The sequence below is a fragment of the Rhipicephalus sanguineus genome, chromosome 1, assembly GCF_013339695.2.
Source record: "Rhipicephalus sanguineus isolate Rsan-2018 chromosome 1, BIME_Rsan_1.4, whole genome shotgun sequence".
NCBI classification, from domain to species: domain Eukaryota; kingdom Metazoa; phylum Arthropoda; class Arachnida; order Ixodida; family Ixodidae; genus Rhipicephalus; species Rhipicephalus sanguineus.
In genome coordinates this window covers 317,448,351-317,468,851 of record NC_051176.1, presented here as the reverse complement: position 1 = coordinate 317,468,851, position 20,501 = coordinate 317,448,351, and the positions used below count along the sequence as shown (strand labels likewise).

At 52.3% G+C, this 20,501-nt stretch overlaps 1 protein-coding gene across 1 annotated transcript in view; it reads left to right on the top strand.

Moving 5' to 3' along the window:
• The window catches only part of LOC119379464 (protein FAM184A), a 628,470-nt gene that overhangs the window by 265,429 nt on the left and 342,540 nt on the right, over positions 1–20,501 (top strand). Inside the window, exon 5 of the mRNA XM_049411992.1 lies at positions 5,733–5,918. Within this exon, the coding sequence (XP_049267949.1) occupies positions 5,733–5,918 (186 nt within the window). The remainder of the gene's footprint in view (positions 1–5,732; positions 5,919–20,501) is intronic.

Here is a 20,501-nt window from a genome sequence, read left to right as displayed (position 1 = left end):
TACACGATAAACATGTAAGCGCGGCACACATGTGTTCACGGGAAGCTGGTGGTGCTCCGGCAGTACGAGACCTGTTGCAACTGTTAGCTTACAGTCTAAACCAAAAAGAATGTAGGTGGCAGCAGTGTCGTGATATGCTACAGGCCATAATTTTTATTAAAAATAAAACGTATTTGTGGCTTTTCACACAGGCGAAGGTCAGGGAGGCGGGGCTCTGTATATAAGCGTTGCGTCCGCCTTTCGCGTCGGGCCCCATATAAGCGTTGCGTCCGCTCGAGCCATTTCCGCCTCGGGCTCCATATAAGCGTTGCGACCGCTCGCGGCCGCATATAGCGGGCCCAATCCGTCACCGCAGAATTTGTCACGCTTAATGGCGATTGAAGGGCCGCTTATATGCAGTACGTTGTGGTGGAATAAAAATGGGCCGTTTATGTGCCGGACGTTATACGGTACTTGAATAAGAGTGTACCTTCTGTCGCAATTCCATCGGTGGATCTGTCAACGTAAAAGAGCCAGAAAAAGCTGTTTGCTCCAGGAAAAAAAAAACCGATCACGCAACAAAAACAGAGAGTACCACTCCTAATGTGAGATTTCGCACTGCAGCTTTGTTTCTTCGAAAGAATTGCGCCGAATCTCTGAAGTTTCGCAATCACATTTTCGATCGTCAGTGGGCATGCCTCCGTAGTCGGCGTGGCATGCTAGGCGCACAAACCGATACCGCAAAATCAAACCAGTAGGCGCATCACGTCAAGCAGAAAACGTAACCACATATTCTTGAAAAAAAACACTTAGTGCAAAGCCCGCAAAAGCAGCAATAAAACGTGTGAGGAATACCGACGTACTGCACAATTAACTGAGACGTGTCTACGGCGTTATAACACGCAGCGATTTGCGCGAACTTCGATGAGTACTTACAGTGGGAGGACAGCAACTTACCTCGAATGGTCGCGTCGAAAACGCCGGCCGAAAGTTCTATCTTTCGATTCGGTGTAACCAAGCCTTCCTTCGCAACTCGTTGCGCTTCCCGGACGGTATTATGAACAGCTTTTTGCCTTCACTTGATTTGTTTCGGCATCCGAAAGCGCAGCAGAAGCCCATGGCAACCAATCTTGACGTTGGTCTTGTGTGCAAGGTATCTCAGAGACAACGCGCACGGCCTGGAATTTACAATAAATTCTCAAAGTCAGCTGAAAATCGCTCCCTCTTCTCTCGACAAATGATGTATTAGTCCGCAAAATATGACGCGATTGTCGGCAGTTCCACCATTGGCTGATGTTATAATCACGATAACACCCTCATTATTACTTTCGTTGTTAATTTTGAGTTCAATAAGTAGATAATATGTATGTTTATATTCTGTTATCGCGTTAAAAAACACCGAACAAACATTAATATTAGCACTTCCGGTCTCACCGACAGCTCGTCTGCTCGTAGTTGCGTGGTTCCGTTTTCTTCGCCATGCGCAGTGCCGAAAACGTGAATATTTCTGTGCTTTTGACCATCGCCGGTTGCTGTTGAGAGTGGCAGCCGTTCGAGTGTTGCCTCGTCAGCTGGGAACTGCATCGTCGGCACGTTCTCACGACCGACCGAGGCAGCCGTGCAGCATGTCTCCGATAACAATGCTGGCGTCCGGTAATGGCGGCGCTTCGGGGTCGTCTGCCAGTGCCGTCTTACGAGGCGGTGTATCGGAGTATGGGCCGAAACCGATCTCAGCTGTCATTCATTCCAAACGAGCGCGCAGGTTTGCTTCCATGGTTGGCAAAGCGATGAAAAGACTACGGCGTTCGAGGTGCACACCCAACATTACCAAACCGACGCGCAGTTTTCAAGCACGCGCGATACGGCTCCGCTCGACGAGAACGACGCAAGCCGACCGGAAGTGGCGGCACAGACCACGTGGTTGCGCCCAGACGTCAGAGAGAAAAAAATGAAGAAAAAATTTCCGCCGGCGCTCTTGGGCGGAGCCTCGCTCGTCTGCGCTCCCTCCCTCGACTCGCTGCCTAGCTCTCCGCGCACTCGCTGCGTTGAGTTGAGGGAGAAAGCTGCGGAACGTGATCTCTATAATTTGGTGACACCACTTAGACTTGACGGATTCGAAAAATTTTTGCGGCATATGACTCGTGAAGAGTCATACGTCAATAATGAAACTATTCCAATATAACTAAGAAAGGTGTTGCAGGGCCCCTTTAAGAACCTGGCGAGCCAGCTCCTAAAAGGGAGTGCGGCTTCGCCTGTTGTTCTGTATGGTGTGCCCTTACCCTGTGGCTTCTTGCCTGTTGGGTAAACGGGATGGCGTGTCAATGACTGCCTCAGCCGTCAGGAGGATGTTTTCTCGCTTAAGGTAGAACGAGGAACAAATTTGACTTACACGTGTCGACATCTAATTGGTAAACCAGGTGGCAGACGGCGCCATCTTGAAGAAACACAATAATTGGCGCGTGCTTCGATTGCCGCAAAGCTGCACGATTTTCTGCAAAGGTGGCAGCTTCGTAAGAATCTCGTCCGTTGTTATGTCGGATAAGGATCTTGCATAGCCTGGCTGCCAGGTAGTGCATTCTAGATGCCCTTTATTTTACGATTAATAAGGTGTCCATATGTGTGCGCATCAAGTGCGTTTAATCCCGGTTTCACTGATATTGCATGACGAGGAGGAAATAACGTAGCTTGAGTGGTGACGACGACGTGTCTTCAACCGCAGGACGACAAAGCCTTGACAAAGCTGGAATGAAAGCGATGCAACGACAACAGCGAAATGGTGATTATGGCTTCACGACTATTGGATGGAGAAGGCAATGGAAAATTGGACGGTTGAGTTTCACCTTCGCGCGTTTATTTCTCGTTCATTTTTGTTCGCGCTAGCTATGGAAATGAATGGCATCATGCGGCGCGATCAGTACGGGAGCTACCAATGCTGCACGTCGGAGACTATATGACGGCAACGCAATGATGATGTTTGAATGATGGCTCAATCACTGCGAAAACGACGGTGTGTCGATGACAGCACGACGACCATCAATTGCCGAAATAAGGAAGCTGCCAGGACGACGATAATGTTGCTCCTCGAAAAACAGAAAGCGACATCTGTCTACCGTAGAGAACTAAACGAGACAACAATTGTTTGCCCAGTTTAGGGCGCTGCGCACACGCTGAAGAAGACTTAATCTCCTTTCTGGTAGCATTTGTGATTATTGGTTATATTTATACCCTCTTGTACTACATTACTGCAGTTTCCTACGGCAGCAGCCCATCCCCTTGTACTGATGGCTTCGTGTCCATTATTTTGCAGTGGATGAGCGCAAGTATTCGCGACAATGTCTTGCAAACAAGCAGTTCTCTGGTCTTTCCTGTTGCAGTAAGTAAGCAGACGCGAAGGAATCGCACAAGTGTCGTGTCTTTCTGCCTGCTCATTTTATTGCGATAGCAATTATATGGACAGTCTTAGCTGATTTTTGCCTTCCCCGTCGCCGCCGTCATGCACCGTACATATATATATAAGAAAAATAATTCAGAAAAACTTTCCGACGCGCGGGATCGAGCGGGCGACCTCTCGCTTGGCAGCCCGCGGCGTTCGACGGTTAGGCCACGAACAGTGCCGTCTTACAGCACGCTAACGGCAAGCTATTTATATACACTATTTACTTCAGCATGCTTTCTTAGTCACCACATCGTCGCCCCGCTCCTGCGAACGCCGTTGCTCTTCTCCCTACAGGGCGTGGTCGCCTTCGTACGCTTATCTCGGTGAAAGAAGGGGCGGCTGGTGGGGTGGAGCGGGGGGTTGTATGTCTTGTGCTTTCCCCGCGATGTCCGCGCTGAAGTCGCAGTGCGTACGAAGGTCACTTCGCTCGCTGCAGCGGCCGCGCTTGCGAAAGGAGCGCGCTGTTCAAACAGAAATAAGTTACAACTGTGTGTCATGAGTAAAGGGGCACGGGGCGCGCGCCGGACAGCGCAAGGCGTCGATGGTGTGCGGGGAATGGAAGAGTACCCGATGGTGTGCACCCCCGCCACGTCGACGCAATCCATTGGCCGAAAAAAGGCGCGTGCCACGCGACCCGAGCTGAGGTGAGAGACCACAGAAGAAAAGTTGGGCATTGTTCGATGGAGTTGTCGAGGAGCAAGGTGGTGCAGGCCAGCGTCGCGTCCGCGACGGGAACAGCAGGGCTGAGTTCTGGAGGCAGCGTTGTGCATGCCCCGGGAGGGTGGCCGTCGACCTCGGTGTCTACCGAGCGCGGCGTCCCGGGCTTGCGGCAGCCTCATCACGCAGTTCTCGTGGCACCTGCGGCACTACCCCAGCTCGACGAGACGGCAACCCACCGACAATCACCGGAGAGCCACGTCGACAGTTCGAGCATGTGGCACTGAGAAGAGACCGACAGTAGGCCTAACCGGGAAAGACCGGTGCTCTCGACAAAGGGCCGGAGGATCGGCGATGAGAACGACTAGCGAGGCGGCGGATCGACGACCCCAAGACGTCGACAGTAGCTGCGACGACGGGGCCGAACGTCGACTTTGGCACTGAATCGAGGCGACGAACGCACACGAAGTAAGAACGTTCGATTCGCGACTGACTGAGAGGCCACTGTGGCCGGACTCTCGAATTGGGAGGAGATAGGCATAGCTCGAATGCTTTGCGATGTTTGTTAGGCTAGTTTGTGAGTGCCCATTAACATTGCATTTCTGCACTCGTTACCTTTTGTTGTAAATTTTGAGAGCGTGTTAGTATTTATTTTGTGTGCCGTGGTGTGTTAGATAAAGTTTTGTTTGCAGTGCCACCACGGTGTCTCCCGAGTCTCTCTTTATCTCTCTCTCTCTCCCAACTCCATTCTGACATTGCAAGCGCTCCCGAGATACGTGACACTGTGACAATTAGTTCGCGCTCGTCCTGTGTGTACCTGTTAGTTCGTTTCGTGCGTCCTGCTTTATATTTGAGCAGTGCGCGTTCGTCCTGTGTGCGTTCTTTTCGTGCGTCCTTTGGGCTCGAGCGACGCGCTGGTAATTTCGAGCTGCTTTCCGTTTTTCGCGTTACATTCCAATTTATTGCTCTTGCATTCATTGCTTCGCCGTTGCAGCGAAACTGTGACTTTTTGAATAGACTAAGTTACACGGGATAATTATTTCGCAATTAAATTGCCACCATGGTGCGAACAGTGGTATAGCTCAGCGCGTTTTGTGAGGAAGCTCCCGTATCGGCTGAAGCAGTCTTCTGCTTGCGCACCAGATGACAGAAGTCAAACGTTGTCTCGTAGATAACCATCGAAAAACAGACGAAGCGAAGAGCGGTCATGCACCGGAAGCGACAGGACTTGCCACTCACGCAAGCATTACAGCCTCTTCGATACAGGGAACGAAACGGAGCCCCAAAGCAGCAGTGTACGAAGCTATAGTGGCTAGCGACGAGTGACGGCTCGTGTCAGCTTCCTGTATAGCAACAGTGCATCGACCTATCCATGAACTAGTGAAACATAGGAACCATTTGTAAACAAGACAATATTAAGGAACAAGTAGAAGGGTCTTCTTTCAGTGCTTAAAATTTGTTAATATGCGTCAAGAACAAGGCCGCACTCCTGCCCTTATGCAGTGAAATATATTTTCCCTTATTTATCTCTCAACTAATCGAACTTGTCGGCGCTTCTCTTATAGACATAACTAACATGCTGGATGCCTTTGCAAGTGCACTATCTCAATACGGCAGTGTGAATGCAAGGCTCTACTACACATGGAATCCTGGGATGCAGGCTCGCCGAGGAGAATCAACGCATGCGAATCAACTTCGAGGGCGACCTGGCACAGCTTCGCTCATTCTACGAGGAGAAGCTACACAGCAGCCGTCGGCTGCAACTGGCCAATGACGCCTCCCTGCACGCTTCGCGGGTCGACGCACTTCTACTTGAGCTGGCGCACAGCGAACAGCAGCTGGACAGGTAACATATTTTATGCTTTGAATAAACACTTCACAGAGACTACTAAAATAGGCGGCGCGTTCAATCCCACCAAAAATGGGACGCGCGTGTGCATATGAACGGCATATGCCATTCGAGATATCGTGTGATCAAGTCCTTATTTTAATAAAGAACCGCATAGAGCATAACGGAAAGGCGAGGTAGTTGGTACTGGTTTATACTTACAGACTGAAAGCGCTAACACGACAGTGAGAAGAAAGGACACAACACGAGCGCTTTCTTGTCCCCGTCGTGTGAACGCTTTGAATCTATAAATAGGGCGTAGAGAGCAGTGGGAGTCACCCGTCTCCGAGCGAGGGGTTCGATGTCACAGCGCCCTCTACTACCAAACAACCGGCTTTACACTTTCTTAGACAAAACACATCGTCCACGCGTAAACGACATTACACTGACGTGGCATTTGTGAATTCAGCGAGAGAGCAAAGCCAGCGCTGCACTACGCAATATTGGAACTACTGAGGGTCTGCTAATATTCTAAAATTCATCATTCTAAAACGAAAGCGTTGTACTCGATTCAATGCTCGAATGGAATACAATTAAGACAGGCATCCCAAACCCTGTGTTGCTGCGCAAAGGGTGTCAGCAAGGGCTTGAAGTTCCGGTTGATCGGCTCTGTAGGGTTGGCCCGCGGGGGATACGTGATTGTATTGCGGTGCTTAATGTCAAAGACAGCACACGCATCCACGAACACCTTGGCCGCAATATGGGTAGCATTGTCCATCAACTCCACCGGAAAGCAAAACCGGGTAAGGACTTCGGTCAACGTGTCCCATATTACGCGTGCCGTTAGCTTCCGAAGGGGAAACAGCTCAACCCACTTCGTGAAGTGATCTGTGACAGCCAAGAGAAAAACATCGGCTCTCCGGCTTCTTGGGGACGGTCCCTTGATATCACAGGCCGCGACTTGCCAAGGTTGTTGGCTGTCAATCGGCTGCATCAACCTGGGAGGCTTGCTCCCACGAGGCTTCACGCATTGACACACGCGGTATGAGGGGGCGTAGTGAAGGGCATCATGATTTAGGCCAGGTAGCAGAGCAGCACAGCTTTTGAAAAGTATTAAGGCCACTAGTATGTCCGGCTAACCGCGTATCGTGGAAATAGCCGAGGATGGCTTTCCTTAGACTCAGGCAGGGGCGTAGCCAGAAATTTTTTTCGGGGGGGGGTTCAGCCATACTTTATGTATGTTCGTGCGTGCGTTTGTATGTGCGCATGTATATATACGCAAGCAAAACTGAAAAATTTCGACAGGGGGGGGGGGGGGTTGAACCCCCCCAATCCACCCCTGGCTACGCCCCTGGACTCAGGGTATCACCACCTTGAAAGACTGCTGAGGAGCTTCCTTAGATGGGATGTACGCCATCTGCATCAAGCATATACGAACTTGAGAAGCGGCGAAAGGCGGGTTAGTTGGTACATAACTGAAAACTTGAGAAACAGTGCAAAGACAGGACGAAGGAAAGTGACACACGGACGGGCGCTGACTGCCAACTGAAATTTTTATTGACGAAACCAAGAATAAGTACATAGACGAAAGAGTGAAAACAACGATGAGGTTACAAGATTTTTGTCACATGCGTGACATCGAATAGCTGATTTCTTTTTCTAACAATTCGAGTGACGGAACGCTTACACAACGATCACCCCTTTGGTGGATGACAAAGGCCTGAAATATCTCCCGCGCGCTCCTTTGACGATAGCGTTTTAGGATGGTGACGTCAGAGAGACTGGGGGTGCACCCATGCCTGGCATAATGAGTGGCTAAATTACTACCGGTACCAGTCCTTAATGAATTGGCATGTTCGCGAAGCCTATCATTGATGCACCTCCCAGTCGGTCCTACGTACACACTGCCGCACGAGCACGGTATCTTATACACACTCTAAGAAAAAAAAGAGTATGCGTGACTCTTTTCGGAGAGTTCTGACTTGCCACGTATAGGACTCTCTTTAAATAGTCACGGTGACTCTCTTGGTGGGTCAGGGTCGGCTCGCTCTAGGAGAGTCCCCTGACCCTCTAGGAAGAGTGGAAAGACTCAGCGGGAGGATCACGTTACCACTTACAGGGAGTCAGACGACTCTTGCCGGTAACGCTCCTAGGGGGGTCAAGGGACCCACATCGAAGCATCAAGCGACTCCACAAGTATTTTAAGCTACTCATTTGATCCTTGCTTTACTTTTGCGCGACTGCTGTTGAAAATAGTGGAGTATTCATTTTAAGCAAGTCCAATAATACTTGCCGTTCTGCCCAGCGAATGTAAACAAAGAATAGTTCAGTTTTAGCATTATTTTAATAAACTCGTCAATACAACACATATTTTCCAGCAAAGTTATATAGAAAGCGCGAAAAGATGGTCTCTGATTTCAAATTAAGAAGTTTGGGTATTCCTCATTTACATGCTTCTATGAGTATAGCCAACTAATATGTGTGACTGTGATGTGCACAGTGTCATATGGTGCTAAATGAACAGGAGAAATCGCCATCATGTTTCCATATTTATTCCTTGTGATTAAGAATAAATAAAAAGTGGTGACGGCTTGAGGCATCAGACTTGTGGCTTGCTAGGTTGTCGCTCCTGTACACCGTGAGCATCATGAAAAACGGTATCTGAAAAGCAGAACGTGATATTATGATGAGAAAATGAAATTGCAGTAAAGGTTTGCAAAACCTACACAATAAGTGGTTCACACAGACATAATAAAGGCTAACAACAAAACAACAAAGCACATCCTCCGGCAGCCAGGGGCATGCCGTGAGCGGTTATTGACCGCATGCTTTTACAAACGTAACCCATCCTTAAATACTCAGATAAACAGATGCGAGTACTAGGGCCCGAACGACACCCAGCGCGTGCGTACGCCATCTACGTCGAGATCAGACATGTCATATGCTAGAATTAGCGCACATAACTCCCACAATCACGTACACTCACTCGATTCTGTTATAGCGCCCAACGTCATCGCAGTGTATGCAAACCACGAAAACAGCAAACAGAACGAGGGAAACGAGGGCACGCCAGCGGCCGCAACAACAACGCGCGCCGTCGAAAGTCTAGAGCTTTTTCACTTTACCGGCGAGGCGTGTCCAACTTGAATGACTACCGCGTACGTTCTGGAAGCCACCGTACTATATCTGCACCTCAAACTACCGTCTTTAAGCCAACAAACACCATTATATGTAGTGCGTGTGAGCGTTCTGTACACAGGCTTTCTTTTTTTTCACGTTCCCACGCGCGGAAGCACGCAGCACACTCAAGGTCGATGGAAATGTTGTTATGAAGTAGACTAAAGTGCATCTCAAAACGACATCTTGCACCTTCAGTAGTGCGGACACAACGTGCGATCAGCAAGAAATGACCCTCGATAATTGTTTGCATCGCTCACTTTATGGGAGCTTGTACAGCAACGCGCATAACGGTGGCAACTCGTTAACTGACAGCTTTAGTTGGGCATCCGCAACAGCCCCGCGGACACAGGCTGCTGTTGGAAATGGCTGGCAGATAACTTCCGCAGAGCTGCTGCAGACGCCCAGCTAAAGCTGTATAATTAGTGCCTACGAAAGCAGTACACTCACCGTTAACTGGCGCCCGTTGTCCGTATCCGCAGCTCCATGAATATTCCGCCCTCCAAGCGTCACTTCGTGCACGGAGCCGGCGTCAACACCACCGAAGACGCGCATGAACATGAAACTGATGAAACCGATGAAACTTCAAGACACGCAACCCGCGCTATCAACGCAACCACGCAACGCATTCCAATAGACGAGGAGACTGAGACTGACTGAGACGACTGAGAGAGAAGCCAGAAGCGGCGCGCCACCCCGGTGCCAACCCCGTCTCCGTCGGCGAGCAACGCGCCACAACGGCGCCAAAGGGCAAGCGCGCGATATGTATGGCGTATACGGCGGCTCTTTCATGACGGAAGCCAATCGAAACGCGCTTCAGGAGGGTCCAGTGACTCCTTCCCAAATGCGAACTCTTTTTCTCTGCCTGTACCTTCCAAAAGGGGTCAGATGGACACCCGAAGAGAGTCAGGGTTCCATGACCCTCTTTTGACTCTCTTTTTTCTTAGAGTGCACGACGCATGTCGCACACTCGGTGAATGGCTTGGCGTGCCTCTTCGAACAGTTCGTTCTGCTTCCTTCCCTTTCGTTCACACGGCGACACATGCCGCCCAGCTTGAAAGGTGCTGAAAACACCACACGGACACCGGCACGTCCAGCCGCCTTCTTGGCCCGATGTGAAAAACCGTGTACGCAGGGGATCACTGCCCCATTGCGGTTTCGCTCTCGCTCCCCCCGAGTACGACGCCCCTGTACCTCCGTCAGTAGCGCCTCAGCCAATGACACAAGAAACTGTCGTGGAAATCCCGCGGCCAGCAGCCTCTCAATTTGGTTTGAGAAACTGGGGTGCACCAAATGTGCGCAGGAGCGGAATAAGGCATTTCTCATGGCGGACAGTGCGATTCCTCTTTTCACAGACTTCGACTGTGCGGAGCTGAACATCAGAAAACTCTTCTTTGATCGGGGCGAATATTCCCAGCAGACGTGGTCGTGTTCAAAGTGCAGGACAAAGTCCATAAACCTAATACTGCTGTCGCAGCACAATTAGCTGGTGATTGAAAGACCCCAGAGTGCGCTTGAAGGTCCCGATGATGCTTTGTGCTTTTTTACCATGTGCCCCCGGTGTGGACGTAAAAAGAATAAGAAAATCATCCACATACCTGAACACATGGACCACCTCCGAACCATCCATGCGTGAGTAAATATGTGCAAACACAGAGATCGGAAACTGTCCGTGTAGTATATGAGCGCTCGCGCCACACATTCAGCGGCTGAAAGGATATAGCGCTATAAATACTGTCACGTGGTCGTGACGTCGACGAACACAGCAGTCGGCGTTTGTAGGATGAAACTGTTTATTTGGCCGAACTTGTGGCCGGAAAATGAGAACTAGAACTACAGCAATGCACGCTGTACAATGGCAGCGGCGAACAGGGCGTCGTCCGTCGATCAACTGACAAGCGGTCAAGCGCGTCGGCTTTTATACAGGCGCTATCGAACTTTCCAGCGATATCGCTGGTGGTTGCGCAATCTCTAGAATGAGCTCGAGCGTTCGCGTCTTGCGCGCAATCTTAACAAAATCATCTACAACAATCGTGAAGCTTCTCGAAGAATGAGGCGCGGTTTGCGCTGAGCGTTGCCGACAGCCTTTGTGGGCGAATGCAGCAAAAGTGATAGGAAACGTACGTGGCAATGCCCCGCTCTGAAAAAGCATCGTCCCGATGCTTAAAAACACAACATGAATACATGCAATACTAAAGAAAACTAAGCACACAAACATTAGAGTCCTCAGGTGCGTTAACGAGCATAGTACGGTTTAAGGCGCACCACATGCACGACCTCGGGTCGAGCTCGGCGCCTCTGAGAGTTCGTGATGCCGTCGGGGACAACCTCGTAGTCGAGTGCGCCGAGACGTCGAAGTACCCTGTACGGTCCGAAATATTGTCGAAGAAGCTTCTCGCTCAGTCCGCGTCGTCGTATTGGCGTCCAGACCCAGACACGGTCGCCGGGCTGGTACTCCACGAAGCGTCGTCGAAGATTGTAGCGACGGCTGTCGGTGTGCTGCTGGGTCTTGATGCGCAGGCGGGCGAGCTGTCGAGTTTCTTCGGCACGTTGTAAGTAAGCGGCGGCGTCGAGGTTTTCTTCGTCGGTGACGTTCGGTAGCATGGCGTCGAGTGTCGTCGCCGGGCTCCTTCCGTAGACCAACTTGTACGGCGTCATCTGCGTCGTTTCTTGGACGGCCGTGTTGTAAGCGAAGGTCACGTACGGAAGGACGGCATCCCACGTCTTGTGCTCAACGTCGACGTACATGGCCAGCATGTCGGCGATTGTCTTGTTTAGACGCTCGGTGAGGCCATTGGTCTGCGGGTGGTAGGCGGTGGTGCGGCGGTGGCTCGTCTCGCTGTATTTGAAAATCGCCTGAGATGGGTCCGCAGTAAAGGCGGTACCTCTGTCTGTGATGAGGACCTCTGGGGCGCCATGTCGCAAGACGATGTGCTCCACGAAGAATTTGGCTACCTCGGCGGCGCTGCCTTTGGGCAAGGCCTTTGTCTCGGCGTAGCGGGTGAGGTAGTCAGTCGCTACGACAATCCACTTGTTGCCGGAAGTCGACGTCGGGAACGGCCCCAGTAGGTCCATCCCGATTTGCTGGAACGGCCGGTGCGGTGGTTCGATTGGCTGCAGAAGTCCCGCTGGCTTAGTCGGCGGTGTCTTCCGTCGCTGGCAATCTCAGCAAGTCTTGACGTAGTGGGCGACGTCGGCAGCAAGGCGTGGCCAGTAGTATTTTTCCTGTATTCTGGCGAGCGTGCGGTAAACACCGAGGTGTCCAGCCGTCGGGTCGTCGTGTAGGGCCTGGAGGACTTCTGGTCGCAATGATGAGGGCACGACAAGAAGGTAGTCCGTTCGCAGTGGCGAGAAGTTTTTTTTTTTCAGGAGAACGCCGCTCCGTAAGAAAAACGACGGCAGTCCTCGCTTGAATATCCTCGGAACAACGGCGGTCTTGCACTCGAGGTACTCAATAAGGCCCCCCAGTTCCGCGTCGGCCCGTTGCCTTTCGGCGAAGTCGTCGGCACTTATAGTTCCGAGGAAGCAGTCATCGTCGTCGTCTTGCGGCGGCGCGTCGACGGGGGCACGAGACAGGCAGTCGGCGTCGGAGTGTTTTCGTCCGGACTTGTACACGACGGTAATGTCGAATTCTTGAAGCCTCAAACTCCATCGTGCGAGACGACCTGAAGGGTCCTTCAAGTTAGCTAGCCAACATAAGGCGTGATGGTCACTGACAACTTTGAAGGGCCTGCCTAGAGGTAGGGGCGAAACTTTGACGTAGCCCAGATGATGGCAAGGCATTCCTTTTCTGTTGTGGAATAGTTGGCTTCTGCCTTAGATAGTGACCGGCTAGCATAACTGATGACCCTTTCCTGCCCGTCAGTCTTCTGCACAAGGACGGCGCCGAGTCCTACGCTGCTTGCGTCGGTGTGGATTTCCGTATCGGCGCAATCGTCGAAATGCGCAAGTATGGGTGGCGTCTGCAGGCGTCGTTTAAGTTCTTGAAAGGCTTGCACTTGCGCCGTTTCCCACCTGAATTCCACGTTAGTCTTCGTGAGAAGCGTCAGTGGTTCGGCGATTCGTGAAAAGTTTTTGACGAAGCGTCTGTAATAGGCGCATAAGCCGAGAAATCGGTGCACGGCCTTCTTGTCGGTGGGTGGCGCGAAGTCGGCGATGGCAGCTGTTTTCCGCGGGTCTGGGCGCACTCCAGACTTGCCGATCACATGACCCAGAAACAAGAGCTCGTCATACGCGAATCGGCACTTTTCTGGCTTCAAGGTCAGTCCCGAGGTCTTGATTGCTTGAAGTACTGCCTCAAGCCGCCGGAGATGCTCGTCGAAGGTCGAGGAAAACACGACGACGTCGTCCAAATACACAAGGCACGACTGCCACTTCAATCCGGCCAGTACGGTGTCCATGACGCGCTGGAACGTCGCAGGTGCCGAGCAAAGACCGAAAGGCATGACCTTGAACTCAAAGAGGCCGTCGGGTGTTATAAAAGCGGTCTTTTCTCGGTCTCTTTCGTCTACTTCGATCTGCCAATAGCCGGTCTTGAGGTCCATCGACGAAAAGTACGTCGCGTTGTGAAGTCGATCCAGGGTGTCGTCTATCCGTGGGAGGGGGTACACGTCCTTCTTCGTGATCTTGTTCAGGCGCCGGTAATCAACGCAGAAGCGCAGTGTCCCGTCCTTCTTCTTCACTAACACCACGGGTGACGCCCAGGGGCTCTTGGACGGCTGGATGATGTTGTCGCGTAACATCTCGTCGACTTGTCTCTTTATCGCGTCGCGCTCTCGAGTCGAAACTCTGTAGGGGCTCTGACGGAGTGGTCGAGAATTTTCTTCTGTTATAATGCGATGCTTAGCAAGGGGCGTTTGTCGGACCCGCGATGACGACGAGAAACAGTCCTTGTATTGCAGGAGCAGCGTTTTGAGCTGGTCTTGCTTGACCTTCGGAAGGCTCGGGTTAACGTCGAAATCTGCTTCGGGACCTCGATTCGTCGAAGCAGGTTCGGCAGCATCGAAAAGGGCGAAAGCATTGCTGGCGGCTACACAATCGTCGATGTAGGCAACCGTCGTACCAATGTTGAGGTGCCTATATTCGTGGCTAAAGTTCGTCAACACTACCTTTGCTTTTCCATCACGCAGCTCGGCTATGCCTCTTGCGACGCAAACCTGACGGTTCAGGAGTAGGTTCTGATCGCCCTCGATGACACCTTCAAGGTCTGCGGGTTCTTCGGTGCCGACGGAAATAATGACGCTGGAGCGCGGCGGAACGGTCACCTGCTCTTCTATCACATTCAGTGCATGGTTCCGTGGCGTCGCGTGGGGCGGTAGCGCTTTGTCTGAGGTTAGTGTTATCGACTCAGACCTCAGGTCGATGACGGCGCCGTGGTCACTTAGGAAGTCTATTCCAAGTATCACATCTCTGGAGCAGTTTTTTAGGATTACAAAGCTCGCAGGATAAGTCTGGTTATTGATGGTGACTCTCGCCGTGCAGACACCAATCGGCGTTATCAGATGACGTCCAGCGGTCCGTATCTCGGGGCCTTCCCAAGCAGTCTTAACTTGCTTCAACTTTGCTGCGAACGGCCCACTGATGACGGAATAGTCGGCTCCAGTATCGACGAGAGCGGTGACGTTGTGGCCGTCGATCAGAATGTCGAGGTCGCTAGTCCGCCGTCTTGCGTTGCGGTTATGTCGCGGTGTCGGGTCACGGCTACGTCGGTTTGCACCGCTGCTTCCGCGTTGCGTCGTCAGGTCTGCTTCCGGTCGCAAAGTTTCGTCTTCAGGACGTGGTTCGGCGTGCGGCGGGGGCTCAGAACATCGTCGTGGCGTCGTCGTCGACGGCGGAGGATCTTCAGCATTTCGTAGTTCAGCAACCGCACCTCCATCGGTTGCTGCCCTTAGTTTTCCGGATACGGGCTAGGCGACCGGCTCCGGTTTGGGCCAGTGTACTGCCGGCGGTGCGGTGAGATGTAACGGCCGGGCGACGGGGAGCGGGAAGGTCGTCGTTCTTGCCACTGTGCTCCGTTGAGGTAGTCGTCGATGTCTCGAGGCCGTTCGCCTGTCTGCGGGCGCGGCGCGTTGACGGTGAAACCGCGTAGCCCCATCTGTCGGTACTGGCAGCGGCGGTACGTGTGGCCGGCCTCCCCGCAGTGGTAGCAGAGCGGTCGGTTGTCAGGGGCACGCCAAACGTCGGTCTTTCGGGGTGTGTAGCGTTGGCCTGTAGGCGGGCGGGATGGCATCGGAGGTGGCGGCGGTGTCTGGCGGCGGAACTGCGGCGGCACGGGGCGTTGGTGATTGCGCGTATTGGCGACAGCATGGCGTGCAACGGCAGCATAGCTCATCGCTTCCGGCTCAGGTGGCGACGGTGCAGCAAACCTAGCGAATGCTGAAGTTCCTCGCGAACGACGTCGGCTATGGAATGGACCTGGGGTTGCGATGCAGGAAACATCCTCCGCAGCTCTTCGCGTACGACCGCCCTGATCGTCTCACGTAGGTCGTCGGAGCCCAGCGCATGTGCTTCCCCGTAGTTCGTCGTCGGCATGCGGCGGTTGTACTGCCTAGTGCGGATTGCTAGTGCCTTTTCGATGGTGGTGGCCTCCGAAACGAATTCCGAGACCGTCTTCGGTGGGTTGCGCACAAGTCCGGCGAAAAGTTCTTCCTTCACTCCCCGCATCAGGAATCGGACTTTTTCTTCGGACATGGCGGGGTCGGCATGGCGAAAGAGGCGAGTCATTTCTTCGGTGTACAGTCCGATGTTCTCATTGGGGAGCTGTACACGGGTCTCGAGAAGTGTTTCAGCCCTTTCTTTCCGGATTACGCTCGTGAAGGTGTCGAGAAATCCGGTGCGAAAGAGGTCCCATGATGTTAGCGTGGACTCTCGATTCTCGAACCAGGTCCTTGCGCCATCTTCGAGGGCGAAGTAGACATGGCGTAGCTTCTCGTTGCCGTCCCAGTTGTTGAACGTGGAAACCCGGTCGTATGCCTCCAGCCAGCTTTCTGGATCCTCGCATGGTGATCCGCGGAATGTCGGCGGCTCCCTCGGTTGGTGCATGACGACCGTTGTAGGTGCCCCAGCGGTTGTCATTGTGGCTGTTGTCTTCTTCGCTGTGATCCTGGTCTTGTCCGGTAGGGGTTCGTATTCGGGGGGTAGTCCTTTCTGCCGGCGGCTGGTTCGAGGATCCGGGTTGTCCTTAGAGTCGTCTTCTTCGCGGCTTGGGCTTGGGTCAGCGCTCCGCGGTGGCGTCCGGATCATGAAGCAGCACCTCCACCAGATGTCACGTGGTCGTGACGTCGACGAACACAGCAGTCGGCGTTTGTAGGATGAAACTGTTTATTTGGCCGAACTTGTGGCCGGAAAATGAGAACTAGAACTACAGCAATGCACGCTGTACAATGGTAGTGGCGAACAGGGCGTCGTTTGTCGATCAACTGACAAGCGGTCAAGCGCGTCGGCTTTTATACAGGCGCTATCGAACTTTACAGCGATATCGCTGGTGGTTGCGCAATCTCTAGAATGAGCTCGAGCGTTCGCGTCTTGCGCGCAATCTTAACAAAATCATCTACAACAATCGTGAAGCTTCTCGAAGAATGAGGCGCGGTTTGCGCTGAGCGTTGCCGACAGCCTTTGTGGGCGAATGCAGCAAAAGTGATAGGAAACGTACGTGGCAATATGATGACAGGCTCGATTTATGCACAGAATTAGTATTCACATAAAACTTCTTCCGCTAAAAGCATTCGTGCGGGAATGTTTGGGTGAATTTTGATGCTGGATACATTAGTGAAGTCGGCCGACCAGTGGCAAAAACATTTACAAAACAGAAGTACTTCGAATTTGGCCCATGAAGTTAATGGTATGTGTTACAACGTTTCAATATTTTTGATAGCGTTGAACAACTGGTCAACGAAGTGGCCATCTAAGTTGAGTCAGTTATTCTTCTAAAGACCACCTTTTTTTGGTAGAAAAGTGACTGTGCTAGTGATAGTTGTTAGTCATTGTCATAGCAGAAACTAATAAGAGAATACAAGCTCCCGAGAATGCTAATAAGAGAATGCAAGCTACCCAGTCGTACGTGCGGCATTAGCACGGTACAATATTTGAACTTTGTTATTTGTGCTAGTACAGCAATCCATGTAGCGGCATTCTGTAGCTTAAGCTACAAATGTTCAAGCACCTAATGCTCTATTGCATTACGATTGTATCCTAGGCGGGCGAGCTGCCGGGCTTCTTCGGCGGGCTGAAGGTAGAGCGCAACGTCGAGGTTATTCTCGTCACTGACGCCTGGCAACACGGCGTCCAGCGTCGTTGAGGCGCTCCCGTGACCTAGTTTGAACGGCGTCATATGTGCGCCGTTTCTTACACTGCCGTGTGAACTTCACGTTATGTGCGGAAGATATTATGTAGTAGGATTGATAGGCGGGCGAGTTGGAACTTATCCATCTTTACGCAGCGCACGAAATTGACAAGGCACACAAGAGAAGAGGACGGGACAAGCGCTGATCTTCAACTGAAAGATTTTATTTGAAACAACAAATATATATATATATATATATATACAGAAACAGACGTGCCACGCAAGATTACACCCGATCAATGAAACGGATTTCTTGTTCCGATAATGAGACTGATGGCTGACTTATACAATCACTATCGCACTTAGCCATGTGGTACGCCTCTGAAATCTCACGTGTGCGTTGATTATGATGGCGAGTGATGATGGACGTTTGCTCAAACGAAGGCATGCACTCGCAGTCCCGGCAGTGGCTGGCGAGGTGAGACGAAACGCCCCCCTTCAAAGAATTCTCGTGCTCGCGCAGCCGAACATTAATACATCTGGCAGTCTGTCCGACGTAGACAGACCCGCAGGTACAAGGAATCCTATATACCACCCCATCTGAACACGCAAACAAATATATAAATATTTGTTTTTTCAAACCAAATCTTTCAGTTGAAGATCAGCGCTTGTCCCGTCCTGTACTCTTGTGTGCCTTGTCAATTTCGTGCGCTGCGCAAAGATGGAATATATTATAGCGTGCCATGTCATGTGTTCGACGTACAGTACATTGCCAGCATGTCGGCGAGGGTTTCATTTAGCCGCTCGGTCAGGCCATTCGCCTGCGGGTGATGTCCGTCGGTGACTTGTGTGGCTCTATTTCAAGATGGTTTGCGTTAGCTCTGCCATAAAGCCGTACCTCTGTCGGTGACGAGGACTTTTGGAGCGCCGCGACGCAGGAAGACGTTCTCAACAGGGCATGTATAACTGTCTGAAGGGAGACAAGAAAGTTACAGCATCGTCGATAGGCCATCGGCTCCGCCGATGTCAGCTGAATCACGGCAGAATGACGGCATGCTCGGCCCAATGTGGCCGGTGAAAACCATCGGCTCGGTCGATGTCGGCGATAGTGCGGCAAAACGGCGGCTAACTCGGCCCAATGTTGCCGGTAAAAGCCATCGGCTAAGCCGGTATCAGCGGAAGAACAGCAAAACGCCGGCAAACTCGTGCCAATGTTGCCGGGGAAAGAAATCGGCTAAGCCGATATCGGCGGAAAGATGGGAGAACGCCGGGAAACTCGGCCCAATGTTGCCGGCGAAAGCCCAACATCGGCAGAAAGGCGGCAAAATCGGCCCTATTTTGCCGGCAAAGTTCAACGGCTACGCCGATATCACCGCCAGGCTGGCAATGCTGGCCCGAGGTGTGGCCGCGCACCGCCGCCGTAAAACCAGTATCGGCCCGACGTTGTGTGCTGCCTGGGACCGTCGGACGTGAGAGGATCTACCAGGCATACGTCCTCACCCGATGCGGTCGACTCGAAAGTTACTTCGCCGTCGTGGTTCTCGCCTTTCAACCCATTGGAGCCCGAGGCCCCGGTGCATAGGCGTGCGCAGGATTCCCCTTCAGGGGGGGAAGGTTCGTCGCAGCGCCCCTGCACCTATTATGTCAATGTATGGCGCTGACATTGCGCCCCCCTCTGAGTCGCAGCGCCCCCCTCCTTATTATGTCAACCTGTGGGGCTGATTTTACGCCCCCCCCCTGTCCCCCCAGTGCGCATGCCTATGCCCTGATGTCTACTTGGTGCGCCTGTTCTCGGGAGCGGCGGACACAAGTGTCAGACGCCAAAATAGGGGCATGCGACAAGGTGCCAACCACGGAATTTGAACTCCCTTTCCGATAACGTCCAAAGAAGTTGTACCGCTGCAAGGTTAACGCCCAACGTGCGAAGCGTCCCGAGGGCTCGCGTAAGTGCTTAATCCAGGTGAGTGTCATGTGGTCCGTTTCCACCACGATTGGCAGTCGAACTTCCGGAGAGCAAGAACTATAGCGAGAGATTCCATTTCAGTCACGCTGTAGTTGCACTCAGCCGCGTTAAGTGACCGGCTTGCAAAGGCGACTGGCCGGTGAACGCCATCGTGGTCCTGAAGGAGTACAGCCCCCATACCCAGGTGGCTCGCGGCCGCTTGGACAATGAACAGCGTCCGCTTGGACAGCTGCCCGACCTCAACGCTTGTTCAAGTCGGGCAGGTTCAGATTGGCTGTAGCCACTAGAGCTTCGGCTAGAGCCTGAAAGGCTCGCCCTTGCTTTGGCCTCCAGCTCCATCTTCCCGACTTTTTCAACAGTGTGGTCAAGGGCGCTTTGAGGTCCGGGCAGTTTGGGATGAACTGTTGATAGTAGTTCAACATGCCCAAAAAGCGCTTCAGGCTCTCAATGTTCGCCGGCGTCGGGTACACCACAATGGCTCATATCTTCTTCTCGCACGCCAGAGCGCGACCACTCTCGGTGCTGAAGCCCAATAGTGAAATGCGAGTCTAAGCTATTTCAGCTTTATTAGGGTTCAGAGTCATCCCGGCGGCACGCAGCCTCTCCAGGATATCCTCCAAGTGGTGGACGTTCTCCTGAACGTTCGAGAGAAGATGACGATGCCGTCGAGGTGCGCCATAGCGAATTGCCATTTAACGTTCCCATTAATGCGGTCAATCCATCTCTGGAACGTAGCTGCAGCTGCAGAACAGTCAAACGGCATGCGGATAAACTCGTATAGACCTCTGTGAGAGATGAACGCAGTCTTTTCCGCGTCAGCCGGCTCCATCTGAACCTACAGGTAACTGCGGCTAGCATCCAATGTGCTGAAGTAGCAGGCACCCTGCATTCTTGGGGAGACAATGAAATGTGAGATGTTTTATCGGAATGAATGCTGTCCAGCCGACTTCGGGAAGTGCGACAGCACCATCGACAGCCGCTGAGAACGCGTCCATAGCTGCGAGATGTTGAACGCGTTTTTCAGGAGGTGCAGCGCTCTCATTCATCGATTTCCTGAAGAAGTAATTCTAGAAGCATTCATTATTTCCGGCAGAACTGTTCGTGCACTCGTAGTTACATCACAAGGTCTCTGTTAGAAATGCCGCATTCCTAAAAAATTCACGAAAGGTGCTCTTTCACA